The 17,761-nt window shown below is 49.1% G+C and overlaps 1 protein-coding gene across 3 annotated transcripts in view; it reads right to left on the bottom strand.

The window, feature by feature from the left end:
• Positions 1-839: 839 nt before the first annotated feature.
• The window catches only part of Dg (Dystroglycan), a 46,595-nt gene continuing 29,673 nt past the window's right edge, over positions 840-17,761 (bottom strand). For all 3 annotated transcript variants that reach the window (XM_077629543.1, XM_077629544.1, XM_077629545.1), the window contains one exon: positions 840-5,638. In XM_077629543.1, the coding sequence (XP_077485669.1) occupies positions 2,868-5,638 (2,771 nt within the window). In that variant the 3' untranslated portion in view covers positions 840-2,867. The remainder of the gene's footprint in view (positions 5,639-17,761) is intronic.

Here is a 17,761-nt window from a genome sequence, read left to right as displayed (position 1 = left end):
GGTCCATCAAAGAAGCGTGGGAAGTATTCAACTAAACGCCGTGACCTTGCTGTCTAGCGTGTATAGTAAAAGCACAACTTTGGTGAAAATACAGGCGCAAATCATCACCAGCAAGAGAAATTTGCAGCAAGGTAAAATCAGTGACTTTTTTTAAGCCAATTTCATCTCAATAAAGTGATTTTTTTTTTGTATTTCAAGGATTTTTCGGACTGTTTGATTATTCGGACAATTTTTCGGGCAACTTCGTGTCCGCCAAATCGGTTGGCGACTGTATATTTTCAATCTTATAAATGTCATGCTTAAAAAAAAAGCTGTGGCGACAGCGTAGTGGTCAGTGGAACTAATTTTTTTTAGTGCCGCCGCGAGTTCGGATCCCGCTCCCCCAGTTTTAAATTTTTTTATTTATTTAGTGTCTTCCCCCGGTGCAGTGCCGGCTTTCCACTGTAGTGAGGCTCTTATGAGGTCGCTTAAAATAAAACAATTAAGGCCACTTGAATATGAAACGGCTCCATCTTTCTGGAAAAATTTGTACAGAATTTCTATTCTTTTTAATCCATCTTGCTCACGGCAAGTGCCCCTCCTGTTAATTTCTCATTAACATGAATTTTTTTGTGGTGACTCTTCCAACACACAGTAACAAGCAACTCACCACTCAATGACATGCATCCTGCACTTTTCTGTCATTACCAGCATCGCTAGGCCTTTCAGCTGAAAGTTTTGCCATGGTATCGTCAAAAGCACTATGCATGGTGTAACAGCGGCTGTGAAACGTTCAGGACTTTCCGACACCTCCACTGTCTACAGCAGCAGCATTGCAGATACAGAAACAACATCGGAGATAAAAGTCAACACATTTATTTACCTGAACTCTATGAGTTACATACTGACTTAGGATGATTGTAAGCCGCCCATGCCGACACACAGTTCCTTCTACCATCATTCCAATGTGCCGGCAGCCATTTTGTTGCACGACAAAATAAAAACAATTAATTCTGCATGCATCAGGAGGCAGTGCTTTTTCTTTGGCCCTCTGTGCTGCCACACTTTTAGACAGAAGGCATTCCCATACATTTACACAATTCCATACACGCACATATTCAAAGCAGCCAGTCCACCGGACAACACAACCTACACCCAAGACACTGACAACTGAACTAAAAACCACTGGTAGAAATCGCAGACACAGCAAAACAAGAACAGCAAGATATGCCATCAAATAATGTGCAAATGGCCACAACGACCGCCTTGCATATTCTGTACAAATGCTTTTCACAGCCAGCTGCAAGCAAATGGCAGCACATGCCCAGAGAAGCACCATTTTTATGTGCTAAGTGATGCTCAAGTGCAGAGTTTCCTGAAATCGTAGGGCAGCTCACTGCAACGCTGTGGATAAGCACAGAGTTTCACGATGGCTTTGCAACCCAAGGCTTAGGCATCAATCGATGTATGTCCAAGGTGCTAAAAAGAATTATCAGGGCTAACTATGAATGTATCGGTCCCATTGCATAGCCTCCCACCAAGGTCTATTCAACGCTAAAGGTCAGTGAATGAACGTGATAAACTCTGAGCTAATTTGTGATGGGCCAGACATTACGCCAGACAGCACAATTTGGAGATTATGCACCGCTGTTATGTTATCAACTGTTACACCAGTATGCTTGCGAAGATATAACAATGATTACAACCTTGCTAAGCCTTTCTTGTTAGTGAGCAGAAGTGTTTCCAGGTGCTTATGAACTTTAATGTGTGAGGCCCACAATGCAACACACAGGTAGCTACACAAAACCTCAGGGGCCCTGCCCATGTCAAGAACAAACATATACATATACATATTATATATATAATTACGATGAACACAACTATGCTCCCTGGTGCATAGGCACCTGGTTCAGACAGTGCCCGAGGCACAATGAAAACACGTGCGAAAGATTCAAAGGGCTGCCCCACTGTTCTGTGCAAACTTCATGAAAGCTGAGCAAAAATGATGACACACATATCTGCTGCCATGCATGCATACAAGGTTTCCAGCCTGACACTGTAAAAGTTCTTTTGTTCGTTCCATTACTTCGTCTAGGGACAAGTGTAACAGTGTTAGCTTCCAGGCTTTTACAGTGCACCTGTTGTGATGGCCAGGTGGAGGAATATGTATGGCCCCTGTCCCTATCAGAATGAATTAACGAGTTCTGACACAGTGAAGCCTGCAGTACGGAGTGCTCCAAGTTGAGAGCTCACTCAATTCCTTGCTAAAACACGATGTGCAGAGAAATGAAAAAAAAAAAAAAAAACGCAAAGATTCCTGTTGATGCATGTCCTTGTTAAGGTTGACGAAGTCTTTTGCACAAAGGGCCACCCTTGCCTTCGGATGAGGAATGCCGAGGCAGAATAGTGCCACAGAATGCACTTGCAGGGCTTCTAGCTACACTGCTTGCTGCCACGAGCAGCACACCTTGTAGAGGGCAATGCAAAAACAGAGCACGGAGCGAAGACTCCGTACTTACAGGAGGATGGAACGCAGGGCAATGAGACATGAGACAAAGCCTAGCAAGTGTGCTTTTCCTCACTTCTGCAACTTGCCCGCAAAATGCAGCCATGATACAGGTCTGGGAAGCCAGCCATGCTCCTGTCTCAGCTTAGTTGGGACTGCAGTGGATGCCAGGTAGGGGTGCGGCATATGAGACAGGCAGCCAACGTGTGCTACTTGCCGCGAACATCATCTGGTGTGCAGCGACGACGGACCGGTGCATCTTCTCTTTGGTCTGGCCGCTTCCCTATATCCCGAGCACATGCAGGACAGTGCCACCTCTGTCCGACCTAAGCTGGCGTGGAGCGCAGGCTTAACAGCGCCCCGATGAGCAATGGGGATGGCACTAAGGAGGGACGTACGGTGGTGGCTGGCGGTAGGTTGGCGCTGCCTTGGGCCGGCGGTCAGCGCGGCCTGATGCAAATGGTGGCGTCGGGTGCTGGTAAGGTGCAGCACTGTCGACTATGTCGGCTCCTCTGGGGGTCGCTGCGCGGCGCCCCGTTTGTGGGGTGGCGCCACGTGGATATTCGGGTGGTGGAAGTGGCGGCCGTTCCTCCTTCATGATGACGGGGGGCTTGGCCGGATCAGGCTTATCTTCCAGCTCATCGGCAAAGATGATGGGGATGCCCTTGTTGATGAACGTGCTGCTGTCTTGCATGCTCAGCTTCCCCTTGCGCTTCTTGCGATAAAGGAGGCAAGCGACGAGCGCTGCCAGCAGAAGCATCGCCGCTATCACGGCTGCCGGGATGATGGTGGTTATGTACACGTCGTCATCATCAGCTGGTGGAACTGCTTCACCAGAAGGTGGCACACTTGGTGCCGCAGCCGTTCCCTGACCCACACCAAATGTGGTTGGAATGCCTTTGTCCATACACGGACCGAGCGGCATTGTGTCTGCCTTCAAAACATGAAAATCTGGGCGCATCACTTCTATGAGCCGCTGTGTCGGTTTCTGGTTATCGTGCACAAGACGCCGCATCAGCTCCATAATGGTCTTGGTAGGACACGTATCATTGGTTGGGAGCGAGTTGTTGGTCCATGCATATACGACCGAGCCTTTGCTGATGGTGTTGACTGTGATAAACCGTGGGTCAGGATCACCGTACAGCTGTGCCAGCTTCCAGGCTACCGTGACCTTCCGGCTGATGTTGCGGCTGAATGACTGAAAGTCCTCATCCAAGTGCAAGCTGAATTCAACTGACCACTTCTTTTGGGCCCGAGGCTGCACCACAACAACAAAGACATCTGTCACAGTTGCACCAGCGCTGTCCTGGGCAACCATCTGGAACTCGTGCCTAGGTATCTCCACATCCAAAGGCAAGCCGTACAACTCTTTGGTGCGTGTGTTGAACTGTATCCAAGAAGTCTCGGGCAGCTGGAGCCCATCTGCAGAGAGGAAAGTCAGTGCCAGGAACTGAGTACTCCCATCCTCGTAGTCATAGAAGATGTCGTCTGGAATTCTGTACCGCAAGATCTCGCCCACAGTGGCATTAATCTGGCCGATGGAGTTGCGCCGGCTGGGTGCCTTGTTGTGTAAGGGGGGCGCAGGCGTGGTGGGGTCCTGGCACACGCCAGAGTAGTCTGCAGACACAAACTGCGGCTTGAGATTGCCCAAGGCCTTCTTGAAGCTCGGCGTTGGTGCCCCTGAGCTGTCGGCCATCTGGCTGTATAGCGCATCCAGCTTGTCTCGCGGGCAGGGGTGTGCAGGCAGAGAATCGTTGCTCCACGCAAGTGTGACAGGGTCAGAGGTCACAGCCTGCACCGTGATCTGCGATTCATCGGGGTCCCCAAAGAACTTGGCTATTCGGCGCACGGTGGCATTTTGCCAGTCCACACTGTTTAGATGTTCCCACCGCTTAGGTTTCAGGGTGGCATTGAACCTGTGATGGACTGCACGTGCACCGTGGTGCTGCCAAACGTTGACCTCGATGAGGTCATGCACAGTTTCTCCTTCTGCATCCATTGCCTCCAGCCGGAAAGAGTACTTGCCAATGTTGTCGTCCAATGGCAAGGCTGACAGCATCTGGTTTTCGGGGTCGAACTGTATCCACGAGCGTTGCTCAATAGCCGTGCCAGCCGAGGTGAGGAACATGAGCTTCAGCTTGCGTGTGTCCCCATCCTCCTCATCATAGAAGGTGTCGGCTGGGATTTGGAAGCTCCATACTTTTCCCGCCGTCACAACCAGCTTCTGGAGCCGCTTGTTCAGCGTGGGCCGCGTATTGCCGGGCTTCCTGGTCACAGATGGCTGGATGGGCGGAATAGCCGATGGCTCGGGCAGCCGGCTCGTGGGCTGGATGGGGCCGAAGGTGGGCGTCGCCTCCTGAATGCTGCTTGGCTGCCAGCCAGTCACGGTGCGCGTTGGCCGGATAGGTGGCAGCGGCGGCGTGTGGCCCGGTGGAAGAGCAGTGGGCAAGGCCACCATGGAAAGTGTGGGCGACGGGGCCACCCCGTGCCTAGCGTGCTCACCATGGTGGTGCCGGTGGGCATGGGACAAGGGCACTCCCATCACAGGTGAAGACATCGTAGGCACGATACGTGTCTCGGGCGTCGCCATGGGCTGTTCACTGGGCTCCAGACTACTGCTGCTGCTGCTTACCACGGTAGGAAGCACGGCCGGAAGAAGGGGAGTGCCCGCAACGTGGTTGTTGATGTGTGCCCGTGTCTTCCGCGCCTGTACGCTCGACACGTGCCAGCCGACAACGGGATGTCCGAGCACACGTGCCAGTGTCCCGTCCCTCGCTGCGGTCTCAAGGCGAACTAGTGCGGCCGCATGCGATGCTTCGATATCACTACTGCAGCCCACACGCCAGCGCAGGCGGAGGCCCTGGCTGTGGCGCAGCCAGCTGTCGCCGGCTCCAGCCAGCAGGGCCGCTTCATCGTAGGCCGGCTCACCAGGAGCCACGGGTGACAGGGCCACTTCGCCGACAGGAACGCCGAGAAACTGCGCAAGGCCAGACAGGAGACGGGCTCGTGCCAGAGGTGCCACACGGCTGGCATCAGCGTCAACAGTCAGCACTGCCACGGCCACGGGGTCTCCCGACCCGCAGGGACCTCGGGTGGCCACTCGCTCCTCTTCCAACACTTCCACTGAGAACACGTCCTGGGCTTGGGACTCACCTGCGGCCAAGACAACAGTTTTCGTATCATCACGATAGCAAGAACAAACGCACACTCACAGAGTACACAGTAGGTGTTGCTATTTTCATTTTATGACAATACAATTTTATTTATTTCACAATACCGCAGGCCAGACTGGCCCAGGCAGGACACAAACAAAAGGCACAAACACGCAATAATGATGATAAATGCGCTGCATCTCACACAAAGAAAGCAAAAGAGATGACATAACAAAAAGGACACTAGTTTCAAAGCAACGTACTCTCAGTGCTTCGGAGGCACTAGTGTGAGCACTGATCGCTTCTCTCCAGCCTGGTTGTGGTCAAGGCAGTGTCTAGAAGAGGCGCTGACATAGAAGCACCTCCCACCCCTAACAACGTCAGTGATGTCCTGCGACGCAATGATTCTTGCTAGGTGCCCACAAAGGGTTGACTGCATGCAATGCTGGCCTGCTCCGTTTCTTTGAGTAGCGTGGTGTGGTTAGAGTGTTACATCAACCTTTCTTAAAAGAAACGAAGAAAAAAAACTGGCAGTGGCTTAGATCGGCTATGAAAGGATATACGTAGCGAGAGGTACGTTTCCTTGACTGAGCTTGTGGTCACTGTATGTTTAGAAATGAGAGCCATTGGGCTCCACCTCGGCGGCTATGCACCGTCTATTACGCTCGGCAGTCTGGCATCTCCGTTTGGCAAGGCGTTCCTCTCTCTGTTCGGGCGTCTCCGCTGCTCCCTTTGCCTTCTTGCGCTCATTCTCTCTTTGTTGAGTAACCAAGTGCCAGGCGACAACCTCAGGATCGGGACAGTTAATCTTCTCTTGTCTATACCGCCATTTAGTAGTGGCTGGACTCTCCTTCTGTTCATCCATATCAAATGTTGTGATACAGCCGCCCTTTACATCTCCGCCTTTTATACGCAATGCTGCGCATGCGACGTGCGGTTCGGGTGATAGTGTGGCGTGGGGCGAGGCGGCGACGAAGCTCGCGGTGCATCTGTGGGGTCTCTCTGGTTACCATGGATCGGCGCATGCACACAACTGCTCATGCGAGTAATGTCATGCTCCGATGGTGGAGTGGGCGCGCGGCCGCAGCAACGGCGAAGTGCACGCCGCACCTGCTGCTCCTCTCCGGTTGCCATGGTAACGGCGCATGCGCACAACTGGCCTCTCCGGACCACATCGAAATGCTCGACTGGTAGCCAAGTGTGGCTCTCGCTACAAAAATAGACAGCGAGAGAGAGACCATTCTAAAGTTCGGGGTCGGCCTATATGCGGAGCCGACTTATTTACGGAGTCTAAGGTAACTTAGGACAAGTGCCAGGTAGTAATGCGCCCTGTTGCCAATGCCCGTTCCTGGCAGAGCGCATGGGACGCCATGCCTCAAAAAAGAAGTCAATTCTCATGCAAATCGGTTCCGGTGAAGAAAATTCCAATTGCCACCAGTTTACCTGGTTCGTTCATGCTGGCGGTTACTTTCTCGGATCAGTAGAAAGTAACACGAGGGCAAGTTTCCGGCTCTAAGAATCTCCAGGGTGTGCGTCATGCCAAAATCCGAAACTACAGGACATTTGCAGCATGGTGGTTTGCAGTTCAGTTTGCTGCTAGTCAGTCAAGCCACACATGAGTGTGGAGAAAGGGTGGAATCCCCCTTTTTCACTTTTGATCTACATTGGCTTCAGTTTGCTTCAGATCTGAAGGAGCAATTAGAAGGACAGCCATCGCGTTTGCTGCTTTGAGTTGTGCACGCTGCGATGCCATCCCGTGGGAAACAAGAAAAAATGCGGCAGCAGGATGCAGCACACGGGGCGTGGGGGTGGTGTTGCATTCACTCATATTTGAAGTCAACTTTTTTTTTGTGATGGCGGATGCTTATGCTTTAGTGTATGAAGAGGTAGTAGTCTGCTCTAGGCTAATAGCCGATGCCACTGCAGAGGCCATTAAAAGGCACGACAAAGGCAGTGCCCAGCAGTCATGATGTGCTGCCAGAACTGGCGCCAATGAGTCCACCATATGCGGCAGCTGCAGGTTTAAATTCCATCACTCCCAGTGCTCGCAACACTATGAGCCTACACACATAAGTTAGTGATAGTTGTTCACTTGGTGAAGAAACTAAGGACAAAAAAATCATTGCCTTCATCACGAAAAAATCATGAACTAGTCACCAACTAGACCTGTGTGAATATTGGATAATTTTTAATACTGTATAAACGCATGTAAGGGCCGCACCCACATACGAACCACACTGTTTTCTTGAAGGAAATATTAAAAAAAAAACGTATAAAGGCCGCACCAAAACTTTCCAAGACCCACGCGGGAATAACCTTCGAAATGTAAGTGCCGTGGCCTCTGCGATCGGCTCCGGCTGCGAGCAATTGTGCGCTTGATCGCGGAAGGCCACACGCGCACAGCAGCTTCCAAGTGCCACCCACGGATGACGCCCGCGGCTCATCATCATTAACGTCAACTTTTTCCTCCGCCACGAGCTGCGAGCTCCCGCTATCCATATCGGAATCAGTTTCAGCAACTGCTTTCCAATGCTGTCGAAAGCACGTGTAGCGTGCTAGTTCACCGTATCTGTGACTTTCGTGTGCTGCTGCCGAGTGTTGCAATTTTAGCGTGATGAACGAGCACCTAAAGCAGCTGTGAAAGGAGGTCTCAACAAAGATACAATATGCCTAGGATACTAAAGGGCATCGCTTCACAAATATTTTTTTGGTGTGAATAACGCGCAACTGGAACAGGGGACACAGGACAAGCGCGCACTAACAACTGAGATTTATTCAGGTACGAGGGTACATAAATACATTTCGTGCACATGCTGAAAACAATCAACTCATTGCCAATGGCTGTGTTGCACGCTCCTTTGTTCCTTGATTAGATGTAACTCCACACTTCATAACAACACCAAGGGTGTGCTTACGCACTCAACTTCACCGGCCTTCCATATCTCAAAGGCTTCTTTTATTTCTCTTTCTTTCTTGTCCTTTGGCCGAGCATTGTAGTCCTTCAAATTAAGGTGAACATTTGTGATTTGCGCAATGGGGGGGGGGTCATGGGGAAATCATGGCATGGGGAAACCGGGCCTTGAAATCAAGATGGGCACAGTTTGAATTACTAAAGGAATTTCGTTTTGTTGATGATTTCCTGCTTTGCTTCTCTTTTGCGTTTGCGAACCAATAGTCAGTAAGCAGCATATTAGATGTTTTCTGAGAGGTTTTCGCCGGGCTGAAATTCACGTTCGAGCTGCCACAGAACTCTGTGATTAGATTCTTGGACATCGAGATAAAAGAAGGTGGCAAGCACATGTGTTGTGTTGGGTGTACCTAATGAAAACGGGAATAAGCTTCTTAAGTTATCATTCCGCACACTCCAAGTTGGTGAAAAGGAGTACAGCAAGTAACAGTTTGGCGCAGTGTCTTAAGAAATCGTGTTCTCATCAGGTAGAGCGTAGCATCAAGAGGCAAGTTGAAAGGCTAAGGATGAGTGGGTACCCTGACACGCTAATAACGCCTGTGGCTGAAAAGAATCTACAAAAGCTACTGGATAGCAAAAGACAGCAAAAAAAGCATGCAGAGCAGGGCGTGGGTGTGGTTGTCATTCCTTATGTACATAATGTTTCGCACGGCTTAAAGAAAGTAGCAAACAGATATGATGTTCCCCTGGTGTTTACTGCACCCCGGAAATTAGTGAGCCTTTGTAATGAGATGAATAAATCGAGGAAAAAAGCAGCTAACACATGTGGTATCGCACACCAAGAAAAGTTCGTAGAATGTGCCACCGGTATAGTCTACAAAATTTCCTTCATGCGGCATGAGCTACATAGGTCAATCAGGCAGATGTCTAAACACCAGGTTGAAAGAGCACAGTAATAACTAAGGAAAAATAACCAATCCTGGAAACCTTGCCCCCCATTGAACAAATCACAAATGTTCACCTTACTTTGAACGGACTACAATTTTAGCTCGGGCAAATTACAAGAAAGAAAGAGAAATAAAACAAGCCTTTGAGATAAGGGAGGCCGGTGAAGACGAGTGCATAAGCACACACTCAGTGTTGTTATCAAGTGAGGAGTTACATCTAATCAAGAAATGAAGGAGCGTGCAACACATTGGCAATGAATTGATTGTTTCAGCATGTGCATGAAATGTATTTATGTACCCTCGTACCAGAATAAATCTCAGTTGTTAGTGCGCGCTTGTCCTGTGTCCCCCGTTCCAGTTGCCGTTTTAGTTAGTGTGTAGCGCGTTATTCACACCACATGTACAGCCAACTAGCCCAAATTGCTGCCTTGCTTTCACAAATATCCTCTAGCCATAATTTTTTTGATGCATTTCGTGGAAGCTGGGTTATCAGTAGTCAAAATTTGAATTTTCCTTGTCTTCACACCTTTCCCTCTCCTCTAGTCACTTTTTGCACGCTGAAATGCAGGCGCTCCTCCGCGCACTCGCCCCTCCGCCGGCTGCCGACATGCGCGTGCGGGAATTCCCCTTACAACGGAGCTGTCACGCGAACCGATGACAGCAGTCCGCTGCTGATGTAACAAACGCTACATGACGCGTTGCATAGAATCGGGTGAATGCCCGGCACCGCGAGGAGCGGAAGCACATTTAAAAAAATATTGTATTGTAAATTATCAGCTCGCTTTTGAGGTCTTGTACATGGCATGAATGCTGTGTGGTCTGTATTCTACATAATGCAAACATTTTATAGGCAACCTCAAACACCCTTTTCAAGGACCCTTTAATAGCTACAGCTACACTGCTGGGAGTTTGCTCTTGAACACAGCAAGTGCAGGGGGCAAAATCCTCGAAGTGGCCGAGAAGTGCGTCCTACGATGGTGCAACTAAAAGGATGCATTGAGGAACACAAGCTGCAAAAAGCACGCTTTCCGAGGAAAGCCGTGCAAGTTTCCCGAACTGGAAGCAGAGCTGCTCTGCTATGTGATGGAAGCACGGAATAACGGCCACGTTTTGACGGTGGGCATACTGCACGACTTCTTGTGGTATGAGCGTGCGCCAGAGCACAGCAACAGCTCAGGGTTATCAGACTCCACGGGTGACAATTGAGCATAGAATAAATTCCGCTCATTCCCTTGTTGGTGTGTTTTTACATCAAAAATTTTTTTTCGCACATCACGTGTATGGGCCACACCCCGAAAACTGGCCCTCGATTCTGGATAACAAAGTGCGGCCCTTACACGCGTTTATTCGGTATTTTTGATGTTTGGTTAAATGGTAAACTACTCGATATTCAAATCTATCCAAATGCTTGGTATCCAGAATCTCAAAAAGTACTTTTCTCAAAACAATAAGGTTTCTGGAGTGCCTGCTTCACGAAGTTTCGGCTCAAGGTATCTCCTGCGGGATAGCATTCTGGAGAGTGCAGCTAAAGCCCCAACTCCATGGACACGCCCAGCGTGCACGCGCCATGCGCATGCCAGAGCCGGTCTGCGCATGTGCATGGCAGCAGACGTGAACAGACGAGATGCCCAGTTGTACCTGCAAAGTGTCAACGCCCGCACCATTCGTGCCAGAACCGGCACGGCGGCATGCGCCGACTGGAGGATGCACAGCTCCCTTGACTTCTGTCGGATGAGTCTGAGCTGAATGAAGCTACTGCAGCCAGTCATCTATGTGTGAAGGTCACTAATCGACCGCACCGGCGCGAGCCTGAGAGAAAGCCAGCACAAGGCACATGGAGATGGGTGCCCCTTTTCGATGCCCGACACAGGATGGCACTGGAACACACGTCTCATAAGTGTCCACAGGGTCACCACTTAAAAGCAACAGCCGGGCAGCGACACAATCACAGTTAAGACCAGAAGTTAGACATCCCACAAACTGGCCACCGCCATGCGTAGGTCAACTCCCCCAATTTCCGATGACCATTTTTGCAAAATGTTGACACAGCTTCAATGTGTGTGACAGATCTAATGCAATTTTTTTTTGTAATGGCCTTGTGCGTTAGAAAAATACATGATTTTGAAAATTCCTATTGTGCGACGTGACCTTGCTTGTGTACCAAAAGTATTCAAACTATTCGCTTTGCAATTACAGTAGAATCTCGTTACAACGAACTTCACGAGACCGCCGAATTTAATTTGTTATTTTGAAATATCGTAGTAGTACTGAAAAACCTTTATTTTCATGTCAGTAATGCATCACAAGAACTAATATTACGTATCTTTGCAGCAGATTTATGTATTGGTAAATAAATAATAAACAATAACGCTGGGCACAGTTTAACTACAATTTATTGCTTGGAGAAGTCTGTTTTCTTCTGGCGAGTAGACGACAAGCGCTGCAGGACAAACGCCTCCACATTCTCGACCTTCCTGTGCACGTCATCGGGGACATCTTTTCAGCGCCCGAGGAATGATCGTGTCTTTTCTAGAAAGACTAGGACATCCGAACCGGAAACAATCTCTTCCTCTTCGTGCGCTGATCCACTGTCGGCATCGTCTTCATCGCTACTACATTCTTCTTGCTCACGCACTTGATTCACGATGTCTTCGGTGGTGAGCTCCGCGGATGTAGCCGCCGCGCTGTCCACATAATTCGAAAGTCGCTGTCCACGGTAGTTGCCCAGCCGTAGACGTTTTCTGAGGGAGCGACTCTTGATGTAGTTTTATGATCTTGTCCCGATCTTTGAGCACCGTTGCATTTGTTGACTGTGTGATGTCAAGCTCCCTGCACAAGTCCACTTGATTTATTCCAGCATTCAGCTTCAACAGAATGTCCGCTTTTTCTTTAAGCGAAAACTGGCGTCGCTTCTTTTTAACGCGGGGGTCAGGAGAACTCATTGTCAGCAAAGCTGATGCACAACACAATCACAGCGCCGATAACTTTGCAGATCCTACCGTTCGCTGTTGGCATGGTGACACTGCGCTGAATAGGCTTAAGACTACGGCGCAGTATGCGACCATACGCTGGATGGATGATAATGGCCTTACCCTTTGTATCGGGCGGCAGCTTGCGCCGCCTAGCCTATATTCATTCAACGCGACACTAGCGTTGATGCCGATGCCGCTGGGGCTGTATTCGTTGCAACGGGTTCCCCAGCGCATAGCTGCTGCTTCGGATGATGATGATAGGCGTCAGCTTCAGGGATTTGGTATGAAACTGACGAAACTTCACAATAACGAAGCGTCTTGCGATGATTGGGAGATTAAATTACATACGTTATTCTGAAATATTCGGTAATTTGAAATTCGTAGTACTGAAAGCTTTTTACATTTAAAATATAGGCATTTTGGCGGGGATTTTAAAAAAATCGTAAATCTGAAAATTTCGTTAATCTGATGTTCGTAGTAACGAGGTTTTACTGTATTCAAGCAAAATTACTATTCTCTTCGAACCCAAAAAACCACTATTCACACACGCTTACAATTAAAACTTTGATCCGTGAAAAATAATATTGAATGTGTTTCAGTACAGTAGAACCGTGATACCATCACGGATCATACGAATTCATAAAATTTCCCACTTAAGAACAATGCACAAAAATTCAGGTGCTCAAAGTACTCTCATGTGCCGGCACAAATGCTTCAAGTGTGGTAGCCACATACACAACCGCGAGGACTAAGCACTGCCCTGGCCAGTCATGTGGTACGCACTGTGAACACTGATTAGTGGCGTATGACTATAAATAAATCCCATCAGTCATAAACAGGTTTGTTCAAATGCATTTCTCATGCTTAAGCATGCAGCTTCTTCTCACTTTCAGAAGACGCAGATTTCGGTAGACACGGATAATTTTCATGACCATGTGATGTTTGTGTCATCGAGGCTGAATTGCAAGTGCATCCTGCTTTATTAGGGGCTGTAGTGGGTGCACAATGCCCTTAACAAAGTGACATTTGCAAAGAGGAATTATCGCTGTACCACAAGCTTTGCCACACAGGCGTCCGACTACCATATATGCTCAAATATAAGCAGCACTTTTTTTAATCAAATTTTCTCAGGCGTGGTTTATACAGTAATCAGGCCTATAGCTACACATTAACACACTATGGTGCCACTGTGACTACTGTGCCAGATAATTAAAAAGCTGGCGACAGATACGAACATTTTATTTCACCATTCAACGCTGCTTTTGCACTAATCGCCGCTGGACAAGCTCAGCTCATCAGCGCTCTCACCGCTGGCTCACCTCATTTGCGTGCTCCCAAAGCTGGTCGTCCTCCATGCCGTCCACGGCATTTGACAGCCCCGTCACTCAAAAACTCTGAGATGGTGTCCATCTACAACGAACGGCATGCATGTAGAATCCAGGCGCACACTTGCTGGAGGGACACTTGCTTCAGCCACCATGTCCGAGGCATTCCGTGGCTGCCCGTAGCCACCCACTCTGTGTAATACCGCCGAAATTCAGTATTGAATGGCCAGTTGATGCAAACATCGAGCGGCTTCAGTACATTTGTCAGGCCATTAGGAATTAGGGCAAGTCCGTTCAGCAGTCTGCCAGCCGAGTCTTCCCTCAGTCAGTTAGGTACCCTCTAAAGCTGTCGAGCACATGAAGGGCTTTGCAGCGTAGTAGGCCGCCTGGTCAGTTCTGCCACACCGTTTTCAGCCAGTCTGTGACCAATTCGTCAGACATCCAAACTTTTTCTTGCACCCGGACTACGATGCCTAGGTGGAACTTCTATCTTGGGAGAGTCTTTCTCTTAAAGACAACGTAGGGTGCAAGCTTCCTTCCGTCAGCAATGATACAAAGCCCCACTATGCACCTTCGCCGTTTGGCGCCAGTAGTGCACACACAGACAGTTTTTGCCGCTTTAACTTCCACCCTGCAATTTTCAGGGGCATCGAACAAGACAGGGGTCTGATCAGCATTTCCTATCTGCGAGAGGTCGTACTCACGCTCCCTCCGAAAAGCGTTGACAAAATGATGAAACTTCATTATTTGGTCCTTGTATTTGGCTGGCAGCTTCTGGCACGTCATTCAACGACGGATGGAGAGTTGGTGCCATTTCATAAAACGTTGAAGCCACCCTTGGCTGGCTTTGAAGTCCGCAGGTCAAATGTTCATGTGCTGAGCGATAGCGATTGCTTTCATGCGGATCATTTCCGTAGACATTGCGAAGCCATTGCTCTTAATAGTGCGAATATAGTTGACGAGGTCCCCTTCAGGTTTTGGGAACTTGCACCGTTTCCCACGGAAAGCCTTCCAGGTTCAGGTAGTCTTGGCTAGGTCTTGCATTTGCATACACCAGCAGCGAACACACTTTTCGTCGACATCAAACTTGTGCCCAGCCTCCCGTTTACGGTGTTCCTCAGCGTATTTTGCCACTTGCCAGGGCAAGCGCAGACGGTCCTACACTGTAAGCTTCAGCCTACAGTGTAGGACCGTCTGCGCTTGCCCATTGCTTTTTGTTCGCATTCAAAAGCACACGGCGTACGCAACACAACAGATTCCGCAAGCAGTCCACACACTTGCGAACAAAGCACCGGATAACAGAGACCAAATGGCGCTTAGCAAGGCACCGTGAAAACCGGAAACAGAAAGTTGCACAAAGATTGTGTCGTGTAATGATGATGATAATTGATGCAGTTTGGAAAAACTAACTGGCGCCACCTTGTAGCCCGCGGTGGCTCAGTGGTTAGAGCGCTCGGCTACTGATCCAGAGTTCCCGGGTTCGAACCCGACCGCGGCGGCTGCGTTTTTATGGAGGAAAAACGCTAAGGCGCCCGTGTGCTGTGCGATGTCAGTGCACGTTAAAGATCCCCAGGTGGTCGAAATTATTCCGGAGCCCTCCACTACGGCCCCTCTTTCTTGCTTTCTTCTTTCACTCCCTCCTTTATCCCTTCCCTTATGGCCCAGTTCAGGTGTCCAATGACATATGAGACAGATACTGTGCCATTTCCTATCCCCCCCAAAAAAACCAATTATTATTCACCTTGTAGCACTTTGTGGGACTAGGTGCGTTTTTGACGCATTTAGGTTTTTTTTTCTTCAAAATTTTTGCAGCCGAAAGTGGAAGGTGCCGGCTATACATGAGTGTATACGGTATACGCTGCACTGAGAGCGGCTTTTCACAGAAAAAGGGGGACAGGGGGGGAAGTAACGTGCAACACCGAATCACATGGTGCACAAATCACAAGCATGTGTTTACTAAGGTAATCACTAATACAATCAGGGCCACCTTAGACTTCAATCAACCAAATGATCAGGCAGGCTTTTGTAAAATATATTCCTCAATAGACCACATTCACACTAACAATCATGTGATAGAGAAATGTGCAGAATATAACAAACCCCCTACACAGTCAAACCTGGATGTATCGAACCCGCATATTTAAAATTATTGGCTATATCGAACACGAACATTATTCCCTTGAAAATACTGCGTAAAAGTATAGGATAGTTGCGTAGTATATCGAATTGCAGTTTCGCCCGCCGTTCGATATTTCAAACGGCGCGCTGGGTCTTTGGGAGGTGCGCTTTCCCCACAGACACTCGCATATCCGGTCGCACAACGCGCGGCATGGACATGAGCGGCAACGTTTGCACGCCATGCCTCCTCGGGAATGGGAGAAAACTGGTTGTAAGTGAGGGCAGCGCCTCCTCACTGGTGAGGGAGACGAGAGAACCGGAAAGTACGAGGCGGTGGTTGCGCGTGGCGCATCACGACTGGCACAACTAGCACCAATGGCGTATTTCCGCTGAGCTTTCTCCTTCTCTCTCTCTCTCATTCATTTCCCTTCGTGCCTTTGCCATTCCTTCGCTGCATCTCGACCGCCGCCAGTCGACTACATTGGCCAGTGCGGGGCCTGTAGCATTATTCTACAAAAGGGAGGATTGTTGGGCAAGTTGATTCATGATTCAAGACTGAAAATGGCGCAAAAAATGGAACAAAATAGAGAGAAGCAACACACAGCACCGAACTTAAAACTGAGTGTATTTCATGCAAAAGCGCAATAAATACAGGAAGTGCACATAAAATAAACTAAAAGAACACCATGATATCTTGTCCCGTTTTTTGCGCCGTTTTCAGCATTTTTCCAATAAGTCTTTGTTTTAGCACAATTGTAGCCTGCGCAACCACTGCCGTCTAGTGAGCTAGGGCGTCTACGGACATAAAAGAGAAGGAATCTGGACTTTTCAACAAAGCTTGAGGTGATGCGGCGTGTCGAGAAAGGTGAAAAGAAGTCCTCTGTGGCACACACATTTGGCATTCCGCGGAGCACTCTAAGTACGCTGTTAAAGAACAAGCAGGACATCATGCTTAAAGCAGGTGAGCAAAGTCGCTCGAGAGCATGTCGTGTGCGCCCTACTGCTTTCGACAAAGTTGAGAAGGTGCTGTATGCGTGAAAACGTCCCTGTGGATAGCCCCATGCTAACGGAGAAAGCCAAATGGTTTGCCACGGCTCTTGGCAAAGAGAACTTTTGCGGTGGCACTGGGTGGCTGCAACGGTTTAAAAACCGCCACAGCATTGTGAGAAAAGCCATTTCAGGCAAAAGTGAAGCTGTCAGCAGCCAGGAGATATAGCAGTGGCTCTCAGAGGACTGGCCGAAGATTGCTGCAAAGTTTTCGCCTGCCGAAGTCTTCAACGCAGATGAAATTGGTCTCTTTTGGCAAATGTTGCCGAATAAGACACTCGATCTCCGTGGGCGCTCATGTCACGACAGGAAAATGAGCAAAGCGTGTGCGTCGGTTCTGCTTGCGGCAAACATGAATGGCTCGTGCAAGCTGCGTCCGTTTGTTATCGAAAAGAGCATGTCACTACACTGCTTCAAGAATTGCAAGCAGCTTCCTGTCTGCTACAGCCGTAATAGAAAGGCCTGGATGACAAGCCAACTTTTTGCTGAATGGCTGCAGGCTTGGGACGCCAAGTTGGACAGGTCGAGCTGCCGAGTCTGCCCTCTGTTAGACAACTGCTCGGCACATCAAACGACTTGCAAGCTGCGGAACATTGAACTCAAGTTTCTCCCACTGAACACCACAGCGAGACTGCAGCCAATGGATCAGGGCATCATAAAGGCTTTCAAGGCAGGCTACAGAAGGCGACTTGTTCAGCGGCTCCTCATAAACCTCTGCATGGGAACTGATTACAAGACTGACCTGCTTGGCGCCATCCAGATTATTGCTGGCACTTGGAAAGACGTAAAACAGGCCACAGCAGCCAA

Source organism: Amblyomma americanum, chromosome 7, assembly GCF_052857255.1.
Source record: "Amblyomma americanum isolate KBUSLIRL-KWMA chromosome 7, ASM5285725v1, whole genome shotgun sequence".
Lineage (NCBI taxonomy): Eukaryota > Metazoa > Arthropoda > Arachnida > Ixodida > Ixodidae > Amblyomma > Amblyomma americanum.
The sequence above is the reverse complement of the archived record's forward strand: the minus strand, read 5'-3'. Positions and strand labels throughout refer to the sequence as shown.